General features: G+C 43.4%; 1 protein-coding gene across 2 annotated transcripts in view; it reads right to left on the minus strand.

Annotated features, from left to right (window-relative positions):
- The window catches only part of LOC126294962 (ankyrin-3-like), a 136,721-nt gene extending 115,089 nt beyond the window's left edge, over positions 1 to 21,632 (minus strand). Inside the window, exons 1-5 of one of the 2 annotated variants that reach the window (XM_049987188.1) lie at positions 21,520 to 21,602; positions 11,914 to 12,082; positions 11,747 to 11,794; positions 7,591 to 8,170; positions 5,539 to 5,679 (exon numbers count right to left, since the gene is read on the minus strand). In XM_049987188.1, coding sequence (XP_049843145.1) covers positions 5,539 to 5,679; positions 7,591 to 8,170; positions 11,747 to 11,794; positions 11,914 to 12,001 — 857 coding nt within the window. In that variant the 5' untranslated portion in view covers positions 12,002 to 12,082; positions 21,520 to 21,602. Of the gene's footprint in view, positions 1 to 5,538; positions 5,680 to 7,590; positions 8,171 to 11,746; positions 11,795 to 11,913; positions 12,083 to 21,519 lie in introns of both variants that reach the window. The other variant, XM_049987187.1, reaches the window with a different exon arrangement.
- Between the last annotated feature and the right edge of the window lie 524 nt (positions 21,633 to 22,156).

Consider the following 22,156-nt stretch of genomic DNA (forward strand, 5'->3'; position numbering starts at 1 on the left):
TTTGGAAACCCAGACTCTACACTGTAGGAATCAACATGGATTCCGGAAACAGCAAGCGTGTGAGACCCAACTCGCTTTATTTGTTGATGAGACCCAGAAAATATTAGATACAGGCTCCCAGGTAGATGCTATTTTCCTTGACTTCCGGAAGGCGTTCGATACAGTTCCGCACTGTCGCCTGATAAACAAAGTAAGAGCCTACGGAATATCTGACGGGCTGTGTGGCTGGATTGAAGAGTTTGTAGCAAACAGATCACAGCATGTTGTTATCAAAGGAGAGACGTCTACAGACGTTAAAGTAACCTCTGGCGTGCCACAGGGAAGTGTTATGGGACCATTGCTTTTCACAATATATATAAATGACCTAGTAGATAGTGTCGGAAGTTCCATGCGGCTTTTCGCGGATGATGGCGTAGTATACAGACAAGTTGCAGCATTAGAAAATTGCAGCGGATAGGCACTTGGTGCAGGGAGTGACAACTGACCCTTAACATAGACAAATGTAATGTATTGCGAATACATAGAAAGAAGGATCCTTTATTGTATGATAATATGATAGAGGAACAAACACTGGTAGCAGTTACTTCAGTAAAATATCTGGGAGCATGAGTGCGGAACGATTTGAAATTGAATGATCATATAAAATTAATTGTTGGTAAGGCAGGTACCAGGTTGAGATTCACTGGCAGAGTCCTTAGAAAATGTAGTTCATCAACAAAGGAGGTGGCTTACAAAACACTGGTTCGACCTATACTTGAGTATTGCTCATCAGTGTGGGATCCGTACCAGATTGGGTTGACGGAGGAGATAGAGAAGATCCAAAGAAGAGCGGCGCGTTTCGTCACACGGTTATTTGGCAACTGTGATAGCGTTATGGAGATGTTTAGCAAACTCAAGTGGCGGACTCTGCAAGAGAAGCGCTCTGCATCGCGGTGTAGCTTGCTCGCCAGGTTTCGACGGGTGCGTTTCTGGATGAGGTATCGAATATATTGTTTATAGCTCCCGAGGAGATAACGAATGTAAAATTAGAGAGATTCGAGCGCGCACGGAGGCTTTCCGGCAGTCGTTCTTCCCGCGAACCGTACGCGACTGGAACAGGGGAGGGAGGTAATGACAGTGGCACGTAAAGTGCCCCCCGCCACACACCGTTGGGTGGCTTGCGGAGTATAGATGTAGAGGTAGGTGTCGAAAACTGGTGCTCAGAGATCTCCTGCATTCGACCAGACGACACGTTCATGTCGACATGCAGTGCAGCCGCCGTTCTCCACCGCCCGCTGCAGCCGGAACTGAAGATTTTGTGGAGTCAGCATGTCGGTTCATCGAGGTCGTCAGCTCAAGGACGTCACGTTCAACGGCTTGCACTGAACGGTGTGTCCTGAAACACTAGTGTATACCCCAGAACTGTACTCTCTCCTCACTTCTGCCACAGACTGAAACCTATCCTGCTTTGTGGAGCTCGCAATCCTCTGAGCAGCACATTCTGTGATGAGTCGTGGACGTCGAACTATCTGTCGCCTTCTCGTCTTCTGACTGTGCTTCAATTACCCTAGATACTTACGGTCGCCTTGCCTATTTCAATATTAGTATGTGTTAGATAATTAATTGTGTTATCCTGAACACTATATGCAAATGGTTTAGCACTACTCATTGCGTTTTGGGTATCCTTGTTGCTTTAAAATTTCACATTGAGAGGTTTCTGTTTTTTTCGCACAAAATGATTCTCATTGTGTTATCCCTTTAATCTTCTTCGTGATACCATCTTCTCATTGGTTAGTAGAATGTACCACTTGTTGTGTGAAATGATTCATGTTATTTCTATGTGCCAAATTTCTGTTGGATTCTTGTTCATGATAAAATTTCAGCATGTCTTCCATGATTGTCAATCAAGACGAGTGTAATTCCATTCTCTACCTGTACGGAATTAAAATCCATGGATAAGAAATAAAAACTTTGAGGTCCGCCAATGACATTGTAATTCTGTCAGAGACAGCGAAGGACTTGGAAGAGCAGTTGAACGGAATGGATAGTGTCTCAAAACGAGGATATAAGATGAACATCAACAAAAGCAAAACGAGGATAATGGAGTGTAGTCGAATTAAGTCAGGTTATTCTGAGGGAATTAGATTAGGAAATGAGACACTTAAAGTAGTAAAGGAGTTTTGCTATTTGCGGAGCAAAACAACTGATGATGGTCGAAGCAGAGAGGATATAAAATGTAGAGTGGCAATGGCAAGGAAAGCGTTTCTGAAGAAGAGAAATTTGTTAACATCTAGTATAGATTTAAGTGTCAAGAAGTCGTTTCTGATAGTATTTGTATGGAGTGTAGTCATGTATGGAGTGAAACATGGACGATAAATAGTTTAGACAAGAAGAGAATAGAAGCTTTCGAAATGTGGTGCTACAGAAGAATGTTGAAGACAAGGTGCGTAGATCACATAAGAGATGAGGAGGTATTGAATAGGATTGGGGAGAAGAGGAGTTTGTGGCACAACTTGACTAGAAGAAGGGATCGGTTGGTAGGACATGTTCTGAGGCATCAAGGGATCACCACTTTAGTATTGGAGGGCAGTGTGGAGGGTAAAAATCGTAGAGGGAGACCAAGAGATGAATACACTAAGCAGATTCAGAAGTTCGTAGTAATAGACGGCAAATCATCGAGTAAAACTGAAGTGATATCAGGTGTTCCCCAGGGAAGCGTTCTGGGACCTCTACTGTTCCTGATCTATATAAATGACCTGGGTGACAATCTGAGCAGTTCTCTTAGACTGCTCGCAGATGATGCTGTAATTTACCGTCTAGTAAGGTCATCCGAAGACCAGTATCAGTTGCAAAGCGATTTAGAAAAGATTGCTGTATGGTGTGGCACGTGGCAGTTGACGCTAAATAACGAAAAGTGTGAGATGATCCACATGAGTTCCAAAAGAAACCCATTGGAATTCGATTACTCGATAAATAGTACAATTCTCAAGGCTGTCAATTCAACTAAGTACCTCGGTGTTAAAATCACGAACAACTTCAGTTGGAAGGACCACATAGATAATATTGTGGGGAAGGCGAGCCAAAGGTTGCTTTTCATTCGCAGGACACTTAGAAGATGCAACAAGTCCACTAAAGAGACAGCTTACACCACACTCGTTCATCCTCTGTTAGAATATTGCTGCGCGGTGTGGGATCCTTACCAGGTGGGATTGACGGAGGACATCGAAAGGGTGCAAAAAAGGGCAGCTCGTTTTGTATTATCACCTTATAGGGGAGAGAGTGTGGCAGATATGATACACGAGTTGGGATGGAAGTCATTACAGCATAGACGTTTTTCGTCGCGGCGAGACCTTTTTACGAAATTTCAGTCACCAACTTTCTCTTCCGAATGCGAAAATATTTTGTTGAGCCCAACCTACATAGGTAGGAATGATCATCAAAATAAAATAAGAGAAATCAGAGCTCGAACAGAAAGGTTTAGATGTTCGTTTTTCCCGCTCGCTGTTCGGGAGTGGAATAGTAGAGAGATAGTATGATTGTGGTTCGACGAACCCTCTGCCAAGCACTTAAATGTGAATTGTAGAGTAGTTATGTAGATGTAGATGTAGATGTAGATGTATGTTGCAGTAAGTACTGGGAGATGAAGAGGTTTGGACAGGATAGAGTGGCATGGAGAGTTGCATCGAACCAGTCTCAGGACTGAAGACCACAACAACAACAACCTGTGCTGCATGGAGCTTCGAAATGTACTGTGGATCCAAAGGTCACATGTGTCTCCTCATGACCATCGTAGGTAATCAAACGTAAAGTTCTTCAGTCACTCTATGGGAGGCAATGTGTTTCCTTAAGTCCATTCATAAGTTTCTTAAGTGTTATCACTTAAAAATACTTGCTTGGCTCCCATGTTCCCCGTTGGGTATTTAAGAGATGACTGGCTTGTTGCATTGTTTCGTTAATTTCAAAATGGATGTTGAATAGTCTCACTGTTGTTAGGCCTGTTTAAGTATTATTCAGAGGCAAACTCTAGTGTTTTTGCCTTCTGAATGAACTGTATTGGCAATGAAGTCGTGTGACTTCTATAAAGTCAACTGTCTATATCCAGTACCAACGACCGTTGAATAAAAGTGAACATTAGGACGGAATTACACGAAAACTGCTCCAAGATGAATTAAAATTGTACTCGTGTTACCTGCAAAACACAAAGGATTGTTTTCAGCTGGCAGTAACTGTGTCACACACGCCTCCACGCGACCACGACCACAACAGAACTGAAAGATTGTCTACTCGTTGTAAGCAGGTCACCTGAGGATACCTGCCAGCCAGACTCCGTTGCAGCTGTTGTTTTCATCCGTGACTCGCAAACACTACCACCAAAGGTTCTCATACGCAACCTTTGTAGTAAGATAAGAGACGTGACAGTCCCTCACCAACTCTGTTCTCCCAGTGTTGCTATTCTCACATATCCCATGGGAGACACTCTGATACCAGTGTCTGGAAATCCAAGATGGTAACGGGAGTGACAATGAAATTTTGAGTCCGGTCTGAAAGCATGCTTACAGCAAGCAGGAAATCCCAATTCAAGTGTCAGTATGACACAAATTATCAATAACCACTAGACATTCAGTAATTTTTGAGAAAATGTCTCTCTAAAGTACAGCGGTTTATATATTATTTAAATATCAACATGAACAGTCATAACCACAATAAGCTTTTCCTTACTGTATGAAGTTACTGGTTTGGGTATGTTTTGTACCATTTCCAGAACCACACCACGATGGCAGATGCTGGCTGTGAATGGAGCATGTGTTACACAATTAGCGTTTGTGGATGCGTAGTACCTGCTCTCTTCACAACCACCATCTACCATCGTGGTGTGGTTGTGGAGATGGTATAACAGACTGAAACGAGTAACATAATACATTAAGAAAAGCTTATTGCGGTTGTGACTGTTCATGGCCATATTTAGATCACTAGATACATAGGTGCCTAAAGAAGTCATTTAAAGAAAATACTAATTATATTCAAACACATACTCAAAACCAGTCTACTGAATATTCATTTTTCCCTCCTACTTTCATGTCTGATTACTATTCCTTCATCATTTCTTTCAGGGAACCTGTTTACATTTATATCTACAGTTATTCATAAGCACAAAATCTAGGTTTTGTGGAATGGCATGCACTGAAACCCTGCTTCCACAGACATGTACATTTCCTTTACAACTAATATGTGAGATCCGTAATCATCACTGAATGCACAAACTGCATGAAACGCACTAACACACAGGATGTGGTTTGTATGGCGCATTTCCCATGCAGTTGCATTAGAGTGGTTCTTAACTGAAAATAAACACTGTAAACCCTGAGAACGATGTATATCTCCCTTACACACATTCAGTCCAACTTCAAATTTCATCACATAATAACTCAAAAACTTCGAGTACAGCTGTAACCCCTACTTCATCAAAAAATTCGGTTATTTTAGTGTGAAACTTGGTTATTGCCACAATAGTTAGTACTACAAGTGTAGAAGTATTGCACGTGTAGTGAGGCAACTCACCGCATCCGACGTACAGTGGCATCGTCAGGTGGAGGGGTGTGGCAGGTTGCCACGTGTGGTGGGGCTGTGACAGCAGCCTGGCCATTGTCGCCGTGGGGGCGAGTGATGGGTGCTGAGCTGCTATCTGTAGTGGCTGCGGTACTGCACAGAGAGACACTGCGTGGGCAGGTGTATACATATGGGGGCCAGGGGACTAGCATTTTCTTACACCACCGGTTATGGAATGTCTACGAATATATTTCTTACAAGTTATACCTTATTCCTGTGGTATCCAAGAGACTGAAAGATTCAAATAGTTCAAATGGCTCAGAGCATTATGAGACTTAACGTCTGAAGTCATCAGTCCCCTAGACCGAGAACTACTTAAACCTAACTAACCTAAGGACGTCACACACATCCATAACCGAGGCAGGATTCGAACCTGCAACCGTAGCAGCAGCGCAGTTCCAGACCGAAGCGCCTAGAACCGCTCGGCCACAGTGGCCAGCAGACTGAAAGAATTTAGTTATGGAAACTGCATTGGTGTTGCATACATGTACCAAGAGAGTTTATATGGCATTGTTGGCCGGCAGACCCCCATATGGGGAAGTTAGGCCGGCTCTTAATTCAGTCGACGCCACATTGGGCGACATGCATGCCGGTGATGAAGACGAAATGATGGTAATGACAACACAGCACCCAGCCCACAAGCGGAAAAGTCTCCAGCCGGGCCTGGAATCGAACCCGTGCCCACTTGCACAGGAGGCGAGTACGTTACCACCCAGCTTAGCGTGTGGACAGAGTGAAACAAATATATGTAACACACAAATCTTACTACAGCTGCAAAATTGGTACATACCAATATTTACCGCATAGGACCATAGAAAAACGGAAAATTGTATATACCTTGTCATCCTGGAACTGCACTGCTGCATGTTACCGTCTTCCTGAGTGAAATATTTGCTCGTTATCTTCACCTTGTATTTATGCAGCATTACGGCATTTATAGGTGTCTCCCCATAGACACCAGCTGAGACACAACCTTCTTGAAATTCTACTGTGTGTGAACAGCTTTAGTAGTTCTAGCACATTAGACAGAACAAGGGCCAATCTCTCAACAGCCCTGGGTGCATCCTACAAACATCACTGCATCTGACTGCCTTCAGCACCACATGTTTCTGTCCAAAGCGAAAGTGTCTCAGCCCGCATCTCGTGGTCGTGCGGTAGCGTTCTCTCTTCCCACGCCCGGGTTCCCAGGTTCGATTCCAGGCAGGGTCAGGGATTTTCTCTGCCTCGTCATGGCTGGGTGTTGTGTGATGTCCTTAGGTTAGTTTGGTTTAAGTAGTTCTAAGTTCTAGGGGACTGGTGACCATAGCTGTTAAGTCCCATAGTGCTCAGAGCCATTTGAACGATTTGAAAGTGTCTCATGTTGTTTACACAGTCAATGAGCCCTTTGTTCAGGAACTTGGTGCACAAAAGCTAAATAACAATTTATTGTCCACAAGAACTGTAATACAGTTAATCATTACAAATAAGGGTGCACTGCTTGAGTGAATTTGTAAAATTGTGAAAAACGTTGGCATTCCATGACTTATTTTTGGCTGCTTTCTCAGCTAATAAACACAGTTTTGAGGCATTTCAAATGGCTCTGAGCACTATGGGACTTAACATCTACGGTCATCAGTCCCCTAGAACTTAGAACTACTTAAACCTAAGTAACCTAAGGACATGACACAACACCTAGCCATCACGAGGCAGAGAAAATACCTGACCCCCCCCCCCCCCCCCCGGGAATCGAACCCGGGAACCCAGGCATGGGAAGCGAGAACGCCACCGCACGACCACAAGATGCGGGCTTTTGAGGCTTTAATGAACCTGATATGAGAAGGTGCACAAAACACTGAGAGATACGTGATAAAGATTTTTCAGTTGACAGTAAGGTACGTTTCTCAGCACAGGCACCACAAAGGTAATTTAGTGGCCAGGACATTAAGATGTAACTATGAATACTGGTTCAGAGGCAGAAACATACATAGATCTGGGAGAATAGGCGAACACTTTACATGTGCATACCTGGTTTGTGCAGGTGGCTGTGCAATCAGTCGAGTTAACTCTACAAGATAGTGTGGGTGGCTGACTGCAGCGTCTGCCCAGCCCTGCGTCATCACCACCTGGAGAGTGTGGGCCTTAATGAAGGCGACGGCGGCCTGCTTCAGGATGGGGCAGGAGTGCCTCAGCGCGAGCAGAGCCGTGGCAACCGCGTTCTCCACCGACAGCTGTGCGGCCACCTGCTGCTCGAACGCGGCTTTCAGGTGGGGCAAGCCGTAGCTGTCAGCTGCGGCCAGCACCTGGGGGGCCACGCTGGGCAGCTGGGGTGCCTGCAGGGTGTACATGTAGGACAGCAGGTGGCGCAGCACCGGGCCCTCCACGTCTGGGATGACGACCCGGCCGCCGCTGGCCTCCAGCGTGTCGTGCTGGAACATGGCCTGGAACACGGGACTTCTGGCAGCCAGCACGGCCCGGTGCGCTACCAGCCTCGTGTCACCCGCCACCAGCGTCACCACGGCTCCCTCGCTGGCGTCGAGCAGGGTGGCCAGGTCCGCAGCTGTGCTCCCCTCAACCTCCTGAGCTCGTTCTGTTGTTGTAGACATTTCTGAAACACAGCGTCACTCAGCGGCCCTTTGCCTTTACGCAGCACCTTTGTGCACTTGCCCGCGAAAGGCAAAGGTCCAGAGTTCGAGTCTCGGTCGGGCACACAGTTTTAATCTGCCAGGAAGTTTCATATGAGCACACACTCCGCTTCAGAGTGAAAATCTCATTCTGGAAACATCCCCCAGGTTGTGGCTAATCCATGTCTCCGCAATATCCTTTATTTCAGGAGTGCTAATTCTGCAAGGTTCGCAGGAGAGCTTCTGTACAGTTTGGAAGGTAGGGGACGAGATACTGGAAGAAGTAAAGCTGTGAGGACCGGGCGTGACTCGTGCATCGGTAGCTCAGATGGTAGAGCACTTGCCCGCGAAAGGCAAAGGTCCCGAGTTCGAGTCTCGGTCGGGCACACAGTTTTAATCTGCCAGGAAGTTTCATATCAGCGCACACTCCACTGCAGAGTGAAAACCTCACTCCGGAAACATCCCTCAGGATGTGGCTAACCCATGTCCTTGCAGTATCCTTTCTTTCAGGAGTGCTAGTTCTGCAAGGTTCGCAGGAGAGCTTCTGTACAGTTTGGAAGGTAGGGGACGAGATACTGGAAGAAGTAAAGCTGTGAGGACCGGGCGTGAGTCGTGCTTCGGTAGCTCAGGTGGTAGAGCACTTGCCCGCAAAAGGCAAAGGTCCCGAGTTCGAGTCTCGGTCGGGAACACAGTTTTAATCTGCCAGGAAGTTTCGGTACCTTTGTGCTTATATGACTCTCAGGTATATCTGTACCAAGCAACTGATGACAAATATCGTCCATTGTGCATGATTAGCAAACACGTATTCCTTCTCTGTCAAAATGCTTCCTCAGGTTGTAACATTAGTATCGATTGTAAGTAATTTATACTGTGTAAATATGTGTATGTGACTGTGAAGTGTTTGGTCTTTACTAATGATGGTCATTGGATCATCAGAGAGAAAGTTGGAGTTTGTAATATGTGTATTATGGAAACTAAACTAGTGGTTAAAAATAATGTAATTTTATAAAATATGTATGTTCAGAAAGAGAAATTGAACTCTGAATGCTGGTTCATGCTTAGGTAATTTGTATTGTATAGAAGGTGAAGGGAAGCCCCTCTGCTACAGAAGTGACCTGGCGCGTGGTGAAAGGTGGTTTTGGCGGTGGACTTGGGCGGATACTGGGTGAGCACGTTATGCAGTCAGTGGCTAGCCATTGCACGGTTTACATCGAGGGTGCCTAATTTTATACTGAAATTGCCTGGGATATGGTTTCGGCTGCCTTATGGTGATCTTGTTATTATGGAATGGCTCTAGAACAAGGATAATACGTCGCCAAGAAGAATGTATAACGAGCATTGAACAGCAAGAGTGTGAGACCAGATAGCTGCCACGTGCTTGCCATCGCAACTGCGCCACTACTCCGCCTGCTTCAGAAACTCAGATATGTATCATAGTACGGACCCGTATGTTTGTGTGAGTGGTTTTCAGTAATAATTCCAGCGACATAAACATGTGTGTGAACCTTAGAATTGTCCTGATCATGAAACCAATGTAGGGCCCCATCCTAAACGTGTAGGAGACAGAGTTGATTTGTTTCTGCATTAAATGTGCCAAAGTTCAGTGCCAAAATGTGCAAATGTTGCTACTTAAATTACCTGCTTGACAGGTAGTGAGAAAGGCACAAAAATTGAACTTATATGAAAGTAATTTTGCTTTGATTATTATCAACTATTTTCGTAAGTTAATTGAACTTAATATTTCAATTACTTGCTTTAAAGTATAAACATATATTTTCCAACAGAATTATATGCGCCATTGTATGACCTGTTCTATAATAGGCAACCCATACACAACCATGAGGGACTCCAATTGTGTATCACAAATGTGGTAAATTACTGACCCGTTTAATTTCTAGCTATCTTTTCAAAATTATTAGAATAATTAACTGGTATAAGGAGAAGCAAATATCTTTAATACTATGCGCTTATGAACAAAGCTAAATTGGCTCTCAGAAAAATGCTTCGGACTTTATAGTTTTGCTTGATACTGTAGAGCGCCCAAGCAAAATGTATTTGCTGTTAAGTACATTATTTGATTTGTCTGGAGCCTTTGTGTTGATCACAATTTCATACTTGTTCACCCTCAGCTCTACAGCGTTAGTGACCATTACTGTCATGCTGGAAACCTGTCTCACTGTTTTCCAACCTCTGTTCTGTCCTGTGCCCCCTTTTCTTCCCAGTTCAGTGTAACAGCGTGCACGGCAGCATTAGATCAACGAGGATTAAATTGGTGCTTACAGACGACACCAACAGGATGCCAACAAAATCTGTCAATCACACACACACACACATAACTTCCTTTTCTTGTTTGCCATCCTGTTTACCATAAACTCCACTTCCACATACCTGTGTAAGACAAACTGCGTTCAGCTCTAGCAATAAAAATTTAGAAGAAATTATAGCTATGTAGAATAATCGGCTGATACAAGTATTAGATAGCACATCATTCAAGGGTCTTCATTCAGATTACAGAATAAACTGGAAAGGTGCCACACCACACGTTACTGAGAGGAAACTTCACCAGTTTTGCTTATTTTTAATTTTCTACTGTTATTCACTGTGGAGTCAATATGTCACCTAATTTGCTTGCACATCTTCCATTAAATGCTATATAAGAACTATGAAGCGAATATTTTCTTTCTGAAAAGCTCCTCATTATCCAGAAAAGAGTAATTAGAACGTTCATAAAATAAGTCCTAGGACCTCTAGTTGCAAATTGTTTAGTCAGTAGCGAACACTTGTCACTAATTCATAATTCATAGGGATTTTTCTAAGAAAGTGAACTGTATATAACAGCAAGTACTCATATGAAATATCTTCCATTGATGAAAGGAATGAACAATTGTTTCATAAGTTTGGATCCAATGCCTACTGAACTTAATACATAAGAAACAGATAGTTTTCTTCCTCAGTGCAACCCTTACCGTTTCTGTTTGATAGGTCCACAGTACATACGAGAAAAACAAAAAGATTGCCTTCATCAGCTTCGTACTTTCGATGTATTACGAAAATACCGTGTGTTTGAATATCTTATTATGTAGTCATTGTGTAGATTATACAGGGCATTTCAAAGTCTTTGAGACAAAGATGTAGGGGTGGTAGATCATGACTGTGGGAACAACTGGTTTTAGAAACAACGTGTTTGTTGCCTCTTCCCAACAACGTGAGACGTTGTTTAAGACTGGTTCATATATTTTAGCGATGTACATTGTACAAGTAAATCTTTGAGAAAATGCTACTGATACATTTCAAAGTCAAGGTATGACTGTCTGTCTAATGATTTGTGGAACGTAAGCGCAACAGATAAATAAATTGCATTCCAACTAGTATAGTCTACAGTTACAGATGCAATGATATATGGAAACGCGATGATGTTACAATGTTCGTTCATAGTAGTCACATGATTGTTCTGTTACTATTAAATTTCGTATTGAGACTACCAAAATATAATAATTTAGCACCAAAAGAATTTCTTAAGATGGTAAACCTCTTTAGGAATAATGGGAAAAAATACATACCTGGACTGTCGGTTCTTAACTGATCAACTGTGACTTCAGGATCGAATCCTGAAAAAGAAATTCATACAAATCTCAATGAAAAAACTGAAGGTATATTTCATTTCTTACTGAAAAATTGTTATTGATATAACGAGACTTATGTCAACTGGAAAAAGAAAAAGGCTTACCTGTAACGAAACCTGTGTCATTGTAGTCAGAAGCTATGACTACTGCCATAAAAACGCAGGTGAACCAGGTGACGCTTCTGCAGAACATAATGAAGGACAAATGAGTCGGGCCAAGTAAAGAACGGTTCCCTCAAAATGTCTTCGTCAGATTTGACCTCTGTTGAACAACCTGTAATTTTATGAATAAATATAGCTGCAATGGTAACTTTCTTTCATCAGGATCTATAGAAAATTATTCACCATAAATTAATCTTTGAATTTAACTTAGATTGCATCATTTTAGAAGAGTTCTACCTAGTACCCATACTAGCTGATCAGCTACTCTATTTCCATCTGTTATTTCCAAAATCGTTTCATAATTTTTGATTCCGTTTACATCACATTAATTTTGAGAAAGTCCTCTCCAAACTGTGTATAGTCTTTTGTCATACCCATATATCTGCAGTGAAATCGGTACTAGCTCTGCTTTCTCACATGGAACTGCAATAAAAATATAACATTAAGAGCTGGTGTCTAGCTTACAGCAGCGGCATTTGTCGGCTAAACGAACCTTAGGTAGACGAGAGCAGACCAGGGGAAGCTTCCCTGGAGGGCAGTGGCAGAAACCACGGTCTTAGGAATATAACGGGGACTATTGAGTGCTCACTCTAATACTGCTGTTGCTATCTCCTAAACACGCTACAATGAAACGTAAGTCATTACGGAAATCATGGCGATAAGGCAAACTCTTTGTAACATATTCATAACTCACAAAACTCTACCATCTGGGAAGCAAGATGTGTGAGACAGGTTAAATCCCCTCAGACTTCAAGAAGAATATAATAATAGAGCTAAGTCGAAACAAGGCCCCGAGAGTAGACAACATTCCACTAGAAGTACTAATAGCCTTGGGAAAGCCAGCCCTGACAAAACTCTACCATTTGGTGAGCAAGATGTATGAGACAGGTTAAATCCCCTGAGACTTCAAGAAGAATGCAATAATTCGAATCCCAAAGAAAGCAGGTGTTGATAGGTATGAAAATCATCGAACTATCAGTTTAATAAGTCACGGCTGCAAAATACTTACACGAGTTCTTTACAGACGAATGAAAAAAAATGGTGGAAGCCGACCTCGGGGAAGATCAGTTTGGATTCTGTAGAAATGTTGGAACATATGAGGCAATACTGACGTTACGACTTATCTTAGAAGATAGATTAATGAGAGATAAACCTACGTTTCTAGCATTTGTAGACTTAGAGAAAGCTTTTCACAATGTTGACTGGAATATTGTCTTTCAAATTCTGAAGGTGGCAGGGGTGAAATACAGGGAGCGAAAGACTATTTACAATTTGTACAGAAAGCAGATGGCAGTTATAATAATCAAGCGGCACGAAAGAAGTGGTTAAGAAGGGAGAGAGAGGATTTTTTAATCTCTATATTGGGCAAGCTGTACAGGAAACAAAAGAAAAAATTGGAGTAGGAATTAAAATCCATGGAGAAAAATAAAAACTTTGAGGTTTGCCGATGACATTGTAATTCTGTCAGAAACAGCAAAGGACCTGGAAGAGCAGTTTAACGGAATGGGCAGTGCCTTGAAAGGAGGATATAAGCTGCACATCAACAAAAGCAAAACGAGTATAGGGGAATGTACTCGAATTAAATCAGGTGATGTTAAGGGAATTAGATTAGGAACTGAGACACTTAAAGTAGTGGATGAGTTTTGCTATTTGGGAAGCAAGATAACTGATGATGGTCGAAGTAGAGAGGATATAAAATGTAGACTGGCAACGGCAAGGAAAGCGTTTCTGAAGAAGGGAAATTTGTTAACATCGAGTATAGATTTAAGTGTGAGGAAGTCATTTCTGAAAGTATTTGTATGGAGTGTAGCCATGTATGGAAGTGAAACATGGACGATAAATAGTTTAGACAAGAAGACAATAGAAGCTTTCGAAATGTGGTGCTACAGAAGAATGCTGAAGATTAGATGGGTAGAACACGTAAGTAATGCGAAGGTACTGAACAGAATTGCGGAGAGGAGGAATTTGTGCCACAACTTGGCTAGAAGAAGGGATCGGGTGGTAGGACATGTTCTGAGGCATTAAGGTGTCACCAATTTAGTATTTGAGGGCGGCGTGGAGGGTAAAAATCGTAGAGGGAGGTCAAGAGATGAATACATTTAGCAGGCTGAGAAGGAATCGCTAATTACGATTTTGTCAATTGTCGTCATTATTTTCAAGTAAATCAGGTACAAGGTGTCGACAGACTGTCTTTGTAACTTAAGACTTTAAAGACTTTAATAACTTTAGCCGGCCGCGGTGGTCTCGCGGTTCTAGGCGCGCAGTCCGGAACCGTGCGACTGCTACGGTCGCAGGTTCGAATCCTGCCTCGGGCATGGATGTGTGTGATGTCCTTAGGTTAGTTAGGTTTAAGTAGTTCTAAGTTCTAGGGGACTGATGACCACAGCAGTTGAGTCCCATAGTGCTCAGAGCCATTTAATAACTTTAAAGCTACACTAGGTATTGACAAATGGTTTTCAACATGTGGCTGTATAACTCATGAGGTTTTCTTTAGCTTCCAGGCGACGCAGTTTTGACTCAGGACTGAAACTGAAATTCTGATAAAATGTTGACGCCACAGGAGCGCGTTCAGCACACTGGACTCGCATTCGGGAGGACGACGGTTCAATCCCGTCTCCGGCCATCCTGATATAGGTTTCCCGTGATTTCCCTAAATCGTTTCAGGCAAATGCCGGGATGGTTCCTTTGAGAGGGCACGGCCGATTTCCTTCCCAGTCCTTCCCTAACCCGAGCTTGCGCTCCGTCTCTAATGATCTCGTTGTCGACGGGACGTTAAACACTAACCACCACCACCACCACCACCACCATCACCACCACCATCACCACCACCATCACCATCACCACCACCATCACCATCACCACCACCACCACCACCACCATCACCACCACCACCACCACCACCACCACCACCCACCACCACCACCATCAGCGTGCCGCCCGCTTCACGCACACGCCCTTCCCCTGTCCCCGACGCCGCAGGACTTCTTCCTGTGGGGTTTCGTAAGCGATCTGGTGTACGAGAATCCTGGTTAGAGACCTACAGGACTTGAAGGCACGCATTCTCAATGCTTTTCAACGTGTCACCATGGACGTCTTCAGTCCTACCTGCAGAGAAATGGAATTACGACCGGACACTATCCGTGCCATTAACGGTGCACCGACTCCTGTGTTGGAGTGACGAAACAAAACGTCATGAGTTTATCTCATCGCACGGTCAAAACATTTCGTTAATATCTGTGAATGTTTCAAAGGTATTAAAGTCTGAAGTTGTAAAGGTAATGTATGGAGACCCAGTATTTGTTTGCAGTATTAGGTGTTAAGCTGGTCGATTTGATAACGCATTTGTCCACTTCTTCCGCTTCGTTTCGCTATCAAAATCCGCACAAATATCCATCGTGTAACTGATATGAAGTTATGTTTTCGTTTCACTCAAACATTTGACCACCAAGAGGAAAAAAAAACTTGCTTTTTCCTCACTTTCCCTCATTTCTACACCCACCGCTTTAAATGACGAGTGACTGTGATTGCCTCCTCTGACTTTGTACCGTCAACCAATATGACTGTGCTACGATGGTAGTAGGAACAGCCGAAATCGAGGAGAAACGGCAGCCGTTACCTTTCAAGACGGCATTCAGCTCTGCAGTATGGTTAAACGACGATAGCGTCTTGTTGGGTAAAATATTCCTAGGTGAAACAGTTTCCCATTCCGATCTCTGAGCGGGGATTTCTCAGGAGGACGTTGCCATCAGGAAAAAACGATCTCACAATCTATGTGTCTATAATGTTAGATCACGTAAGCGAGCATGAGGGTTAGAAAATGTGGAGTGGAGAGTTTGAGGTAAGATATACGGGGGATTGGTGAAGCTCTATGGCAGAATGAACAGCACTTCTCGCCAGGTGAGTGCAGGGTTATAAATAGACAATGATACCAGTATAGAGGCAATCCAGAGTTAGGTCTAATAATGAAAATGAAAATAAAATATATAGGTAAGCTACTACGAACAGCATAGTGAACGCATTATTGCAGCCTAATAATGAAAATGAAAATAAAATATATAGGTAAGCTACTACGAACAGCAAAGTGAACGCATTATTGCAGACAAGATCGGAATAAAGCCAGCACTTATCAGTCCACCACAAGTTTATATGCCAACTAGATCCGCAGATGACGAAGACACTGAAAAAATGTATGATGAGATAAAATAAATCATTCAGACAGGAGAAGGAAAAAGTTAATTGTGATGGGGACTGGAATTCATTAGTAGGAAAGGAAATGAAGGGAATGTAGTAGAGGAATGTGGACTGAGGGAAAGGAATGAAAGAGGAAGCCGCCTGGTAGAAATTTGCTCAGAGCAAAATTTACTCACTGCTGACCAGCTTTTGAAGAATTAGGAAAGAAGGTTGTATACGTGGAGGAGACCTTGAGATAACGGAGGGTTTTGGAATCATTATGTAATGGTCAGACAGAGATTTCGCAACAACATATTAGGCTGTAAGATACTTCCAAGGTCAGAGCTGGACTATGACCACAATTTATTGTTTATGAATAAAACGGAAGGAATAGCAAAAAGGCAGGAGATTAAGGAGATGAGAGCTGGATAAGTTGAAATAATCATAAGTTGTTGAGGCTCTCAGGGGGAGCGTTAGTCAACGATTGATTGAAACAGGGGAAAGGAATACGGTAGAAGACAAATAGGTAGCTTTGAGAGCTGAACTAGTGAAGGCAGTAAGGAGCAGATTGGTAAAAAGACCACTACAAATCCTGTGTTATGACAGGAGATATTGAATTTAATTGATGAAAGGAGAAAATATAAAAACCAACAAATGATGCAGGCGAGATTGAAATGTTCAAAAATGTTCAAATGTGTGTGAAATCTTATGAGACTTAACTGCTAAGGTCATCAGTGCCTAAGCTTACACACAACTTAACCCAAATTACCCTAAGGACAAACACACACACACACCCATGCCCGAGGGAGGACTCGAACCTCCGCCGGGACCAGACGGCGAGGTAGAAAGAAAATGCCAATGGCCAAGCAGGGAAGGTTAGGCGACAAATGTAAGAATATGGAAGCATTTATAACTAGATGAGAAATGGATACGCGTCTAGGAAAACTGAAGAGACCTTAAGAGAAAAGTGAAGGAGCTGTATAAATACCGAGAGCTCAGATAGAAAACCAGTACTGAGCAAAGAATGGAAAGCTACAAAGCGCCAAGAACGTATAGAGGGTATATACATGCATAATGAACTTAAACGCAATATTATATAACGGGTGTGGACGAAAATGAGGTGAGCGATTTGATACTACCAGATGAATGTGACTGAGCACTGAAAGACGTAAATCGAAATGAGGCCCCTGGAGTAGATGACGTTCCGACAGATCTACAGATAGCCTTGGGAGACCCAGCCATGACGAAACTGTTCCATCTGTGCAAGATGTGTGAGACAGAGGAAATTTCCTCATTATTCAAGAAGAATATAATAATCCCAATTAGGGGCTGACAGGTATCAATATTGCCGAGGTATCAGCTTAATAAGTGATGTTCGCAAAGTACTAAAACGAATCAGTTGCACAAGAATTGAAAAAATAGTAGAGCCCGACTTTGACGAATGTAATTGATATTTTTAAAAATATCGGGGATGCGATATACCGATGATTAAAAAGAGCGTAAATTTCGGTCTTCTGTTTATCAAAGATGTGTATCGATATATCAACGGAAAAAATAACGACACACCGGTCTATTAAAATATCGCCTCTACATTGTAAGTATGTTGCCTGTTTTACAGCTGTAGATGTAAGTATTGATTTATTACTAAAAATTCTGTACATCAGCGATCCAGCAGCCTGCCTGCTTCCACATTATGCCCTTTTTGTCTTCAAGTTTGCGCATGCGCATCAGTTAACGATAGCGCAAGTACGCATGTGGGTTGCTATCGGCCTTTGCGCTTTTTGGGAGACGGCGGGTAGCCGTCGCCATATGTATTTGCTTGTGTAGTGTGCTGAGGTTATGCTGTAGAGCCACTTACGAGCAGTAATGCTTGCTGACTCCGAAGGAAGCACGCTTAAGTTTGCAGATGATTACAGACAAAAATGTCGTGTGGACTGCCGCCTCGGAGGATTATCTGAATAAAAAAAAATCGAGATGAGTTGTCCTGAGCGTCACGTATTAGATAAAAAGTCGCAATCACAGTACTGTAAGAATAAGATACCGTAAATTTCGAAGTAGGAAAACTGAGAAGACTAAGCCAAAAAACAAAAATGTAAAGTGTGTATGAAAACTGTGGACGAATATTCATGCTACGGCGTCTTAAAAGCACAACAACTGACGAGTCTGATAGGCCTGTCTGAACAAAATAAGTGTTGCGGTATGTGTAGCTCCTCAACAGACCACTAAAAATAGAAATGAAGCACACTGATGTGGCAAAAAAATGCGAAATTGAGACACACAACTCCCACTCAGGTCGACTTCCCAGTTTCTTTCATTTCCTTAAACGCCAGCGAACTGGCAGTCGAAGAGTCAAAAACTGTGTGGTGGAGTTAAACGTTGCAGTTTTTGTTGGCAGCGCCGAGCGCCGATTACGTCAGCATTTCCTCGTACACGTATCTGTCCACCGCAACGACCACTCCTCTCATTTAGATTTTTGTTCATAATTTTCAGCAGCTGTGTTTAACGAATGCCGATATGAAGAAACAGCACATTAGTTGCTTTATAAATGTTTTTTTTTTTTTTTAACGCAACTCATGCGCTATTGTTTAATCCCAGAAATCTTATTACTCTCTTTTCAAACGACACCCCCCCCCTCTCTTCTTTGCTACATATGCTTGCATCACACAGTCAGAGAGAAAGCCTCGAGTGATGAAAGCTCAAAAACTAGTGAGACAGAGAGAGAGTAAACATAGATTCTACTATCATTTTTAAAGAACAATTTCAAATATTCACTGGTAATTGCGGAAAATGTCGCACTCGACATTCCATTCCGACATCGATATATCGTGGAATAAAAAAAATGCTGATTGTAAAGAGCGTGTCAGAACTCTCCATAACACTGATTTAATAATGCATTGAGTATCGAAAATAATACAGCCAACTTGAGGCTATTCTTTGCATTGTGTAAGATTCTGCGATTCTCTGTGGAAATAAATAAGCACTCAGATATCGATAGTAACAATCTGATGGCGAAACATGGGAGCGCGATTCTAAGCATTGTTGTGAGACGAGGTCTGTCTGCGAGAGTAAATTTTCAGTGGTGTTGGTCGAGAGCTCGGATACAAAGGACGTGTCACGCTGCCCTCGCGTCGGCGATGGAAGATCTTGTCACACTCAAGGCCAGATTTCATTTGTACGGCCAGGAGAGATTCAGATGGCTTAACTACGCTTCATGATGTAATTGAAGGTAAAAGACGCAAGCATAGCGCAAAAGGAATTGCAGGGTTAGGCTCCTGATTGCTAGTCCGCAACAATCCCATGTTTTGCTTGTCAGTTACGGACGCCTCCTTATCCTTCAAATAATAATAATCATTCTCTACATCTACATCAACGGCCTTGCCGCAGCGGATACACCGGTTCCCGTGAGATCACCGACGTTAAGCGCTGTCGGGCGTGGCCGGCACTTGGATAGGTGACCATCCTGGCCGCCATGCGCTGTTGCCATTTTTCGGGGTGCACTCAGCCTCGTGATGCCAATTGAGGAGCTACTCGACCGAACAGTAGCGGCTCCGGTCCAGAATACCATCATAACGACCGAGAGAACGGTGTGCTGATCCCACGCCCCTCCTATCCGCATCCTCCACTGAGGATGACACGGCGGTCGGATGGTCCCGGTGGGCCACTCGTGGCCTGAAGACGGAGTGAGTGCTACATCTAATTAACAAATGTGCTGTGGTTACTAAATGTTAATGTAACTTCGAAATAGAAATAATTTGTTAACCTGGCACTCAGCCATTATTGATACTTACGAGGTGACTGTCAGACATTTCGCCATTACTAATACTTGTTAAACTAATAGTGGTCATGATGATTTGTGAAGTTTTTAAGTAGATTTAATTTATGAAATCCATTCTTACAAGTTATTTAGTAGTTGACAGAACCAAAGCAAACTCCTTTTTACTACATTCATTCTTAATAACAATGAGCTTTAACTGCTGCTGATGATTTCTGAAGTTTTTCAGTAGATTTAATTTATGAAATCTATTCTTACAAGTTATTTAGTAGTTGACAGAACCAAAGCAAACTCCTTTTTACTACATTCATTCTTAATAACAATGAGCTTTAACTGCTGCTGATGATTTCTGAAGTTTTTCAGTAGATTTAATTTATGAAATCCATTCTTACAAGTTATTTAGTAGTTGACAGAACCAAAGCAAACTCCTTTTTACTACATTCATTCTTAATAACAATGAGCTTTAACTGCTGCTGATGATTTCTGAAGTTTTTCAGTAGATTTAATTTATGAAATCCAGTCTTACAAGTTATTTAGTAGTTGACAGAACCAAAGCAAACTCCTCTTTATTACATTCATTCTTAATAACAATGAGCTTTAACCGCTGCTGCTGCAAATTCCTGTAAACCACTCGGAAAAAGGCAGTCATCTAAAGAAGTGAGTGCAAAACACAGGGCCAAATCAGAGACACTGACACACCACTACATGTTATGTACTCTAATCCAGTAAATTCAATTCACAAGGGAGATTCTGTACCATTTGCAAATTCATATTCAGATATGGAGTCACATAGCTTATCCAAATGTTAGTTTTAAGTCTGTCATGTAACCATATATTGAGGGCTTAAATGACAGTGAAACTGACACTCATACTACACGCACACAGTGTTATGCAGGTTAGATTCCGATTGCTGATACCTCAAAATGCTTACCGAGTCCATTTTCACAGACGAACATAGTCTTTATTTCTTGCAAAATGGTTCAAATGGCTCTGAGCACTATGGGACTTAACATCTATGGTCATCAGTCCCCTAGAACTTAGAACTACTTAAACCTAACTAATCTAAGGACATCACACAACACCCAGTCGTCACGAGGCAGAGAAAATCCCTGACCCCGCAGGGAATCGAACCCGGGCGCGGGAAGCGAGAACCTTACCGGACGACCATGAGCTGCGGACCATTTGTTGCAGGTACGTTACACGATATACATCTATATTTCCGGGAAGAATATCAACATATCGATATTTTATCAACAGTCCTACTTTGGGGCATTGGGGCATCGTATTAGTATTGGAGGGAAGTAGAAGATGGGGGGGGGTTAAGAACTGTAGACGGATGCTAAGGGATGAACACTGTAAGCAGGTTCAAAAGGGTGTAGGTTGCAGCAGAGATTTAGAGCTCCTCAGTTTGCCTCTCAGCGGCTGAGTGCACCCCGCTTGCCCACAGCTCTCGGCAGACCGGATGGTCGCCCATCCGAGCGCTAGCCCAGAGTAGTATAGGGAGCTGCATCAACCAGTCCTCTTACCGAAAACTGCAACGACCCGCAGCAACAGCAACAGTGGCAGTGGCCACCGCTCGGTGGTGGAAGAAACACGCAGAGACTTACCGAAGACGTCGCGTTCCGCTCTGCACAGCACAGTACAGTGGCGGTCGCGAATGCTGCCCTTCCTCCTGAGCCTGTCCCCTCTGCTCCACGCCCGCAACGATAACCTCTGCACACATCTGGCGTCCAAAGTATCACCGCGCAGCGCCTGACGCCACAGGCCCGTACTAATACTAACGATCGCCCTTCTGCTCATTCCCAGCTCGCCGCCTCTGCCCGTCGGATTACGTGGCGGCCTCGTACTTGCCCACCGCGAGTGCCCTTTCTGTCCCTTCCCTTGAGATACACTAAAACTGAACGCCTCCCGAACGGGCCACGAAGGCCAAACGGTACCGACCGGCCGCCGTGTCATCCTCAGCCCACAGGCGTCGCTCGAGTACGATAAGGAGGGGCATGTGGTCAGTACACCGCTCTCCCGGCCGTACGTCAGTTTCCGAGACCGGAGCCGGTACTTCTAAGTTTGCCTCTCAACGGCTGAGTGCACCCCGCTCTCGGCAGACCGGATGGTCACCCATCCGAGCGCTAGCCCAGCCCGACAGCGCTTAACTGATCTGACGGGAACCGCTGTTATCACTGCGGCAAGACCATTGGCCCCTCAGATACACGCCCAGATAAAGTCAAGAAAGTTCACATGTTTCTT

The sequence above is a fragment of the Schistocerca gregaria genome, chromosome 11 (genome assembly GCF_023897955.1).
Source record: "Schistocerca gregaria isolate iqSchGreg1 chromosome 11, iqSchGreg1.2, whole genome shotgun sequence".
Taxonomy (NCBI): domain Eukaryota; kingdom Metazoa; phylum Arthropoda; class Insecta; order Orthoptera; family Acrididae; genus Schistocerca; species Schistocerca gregaria.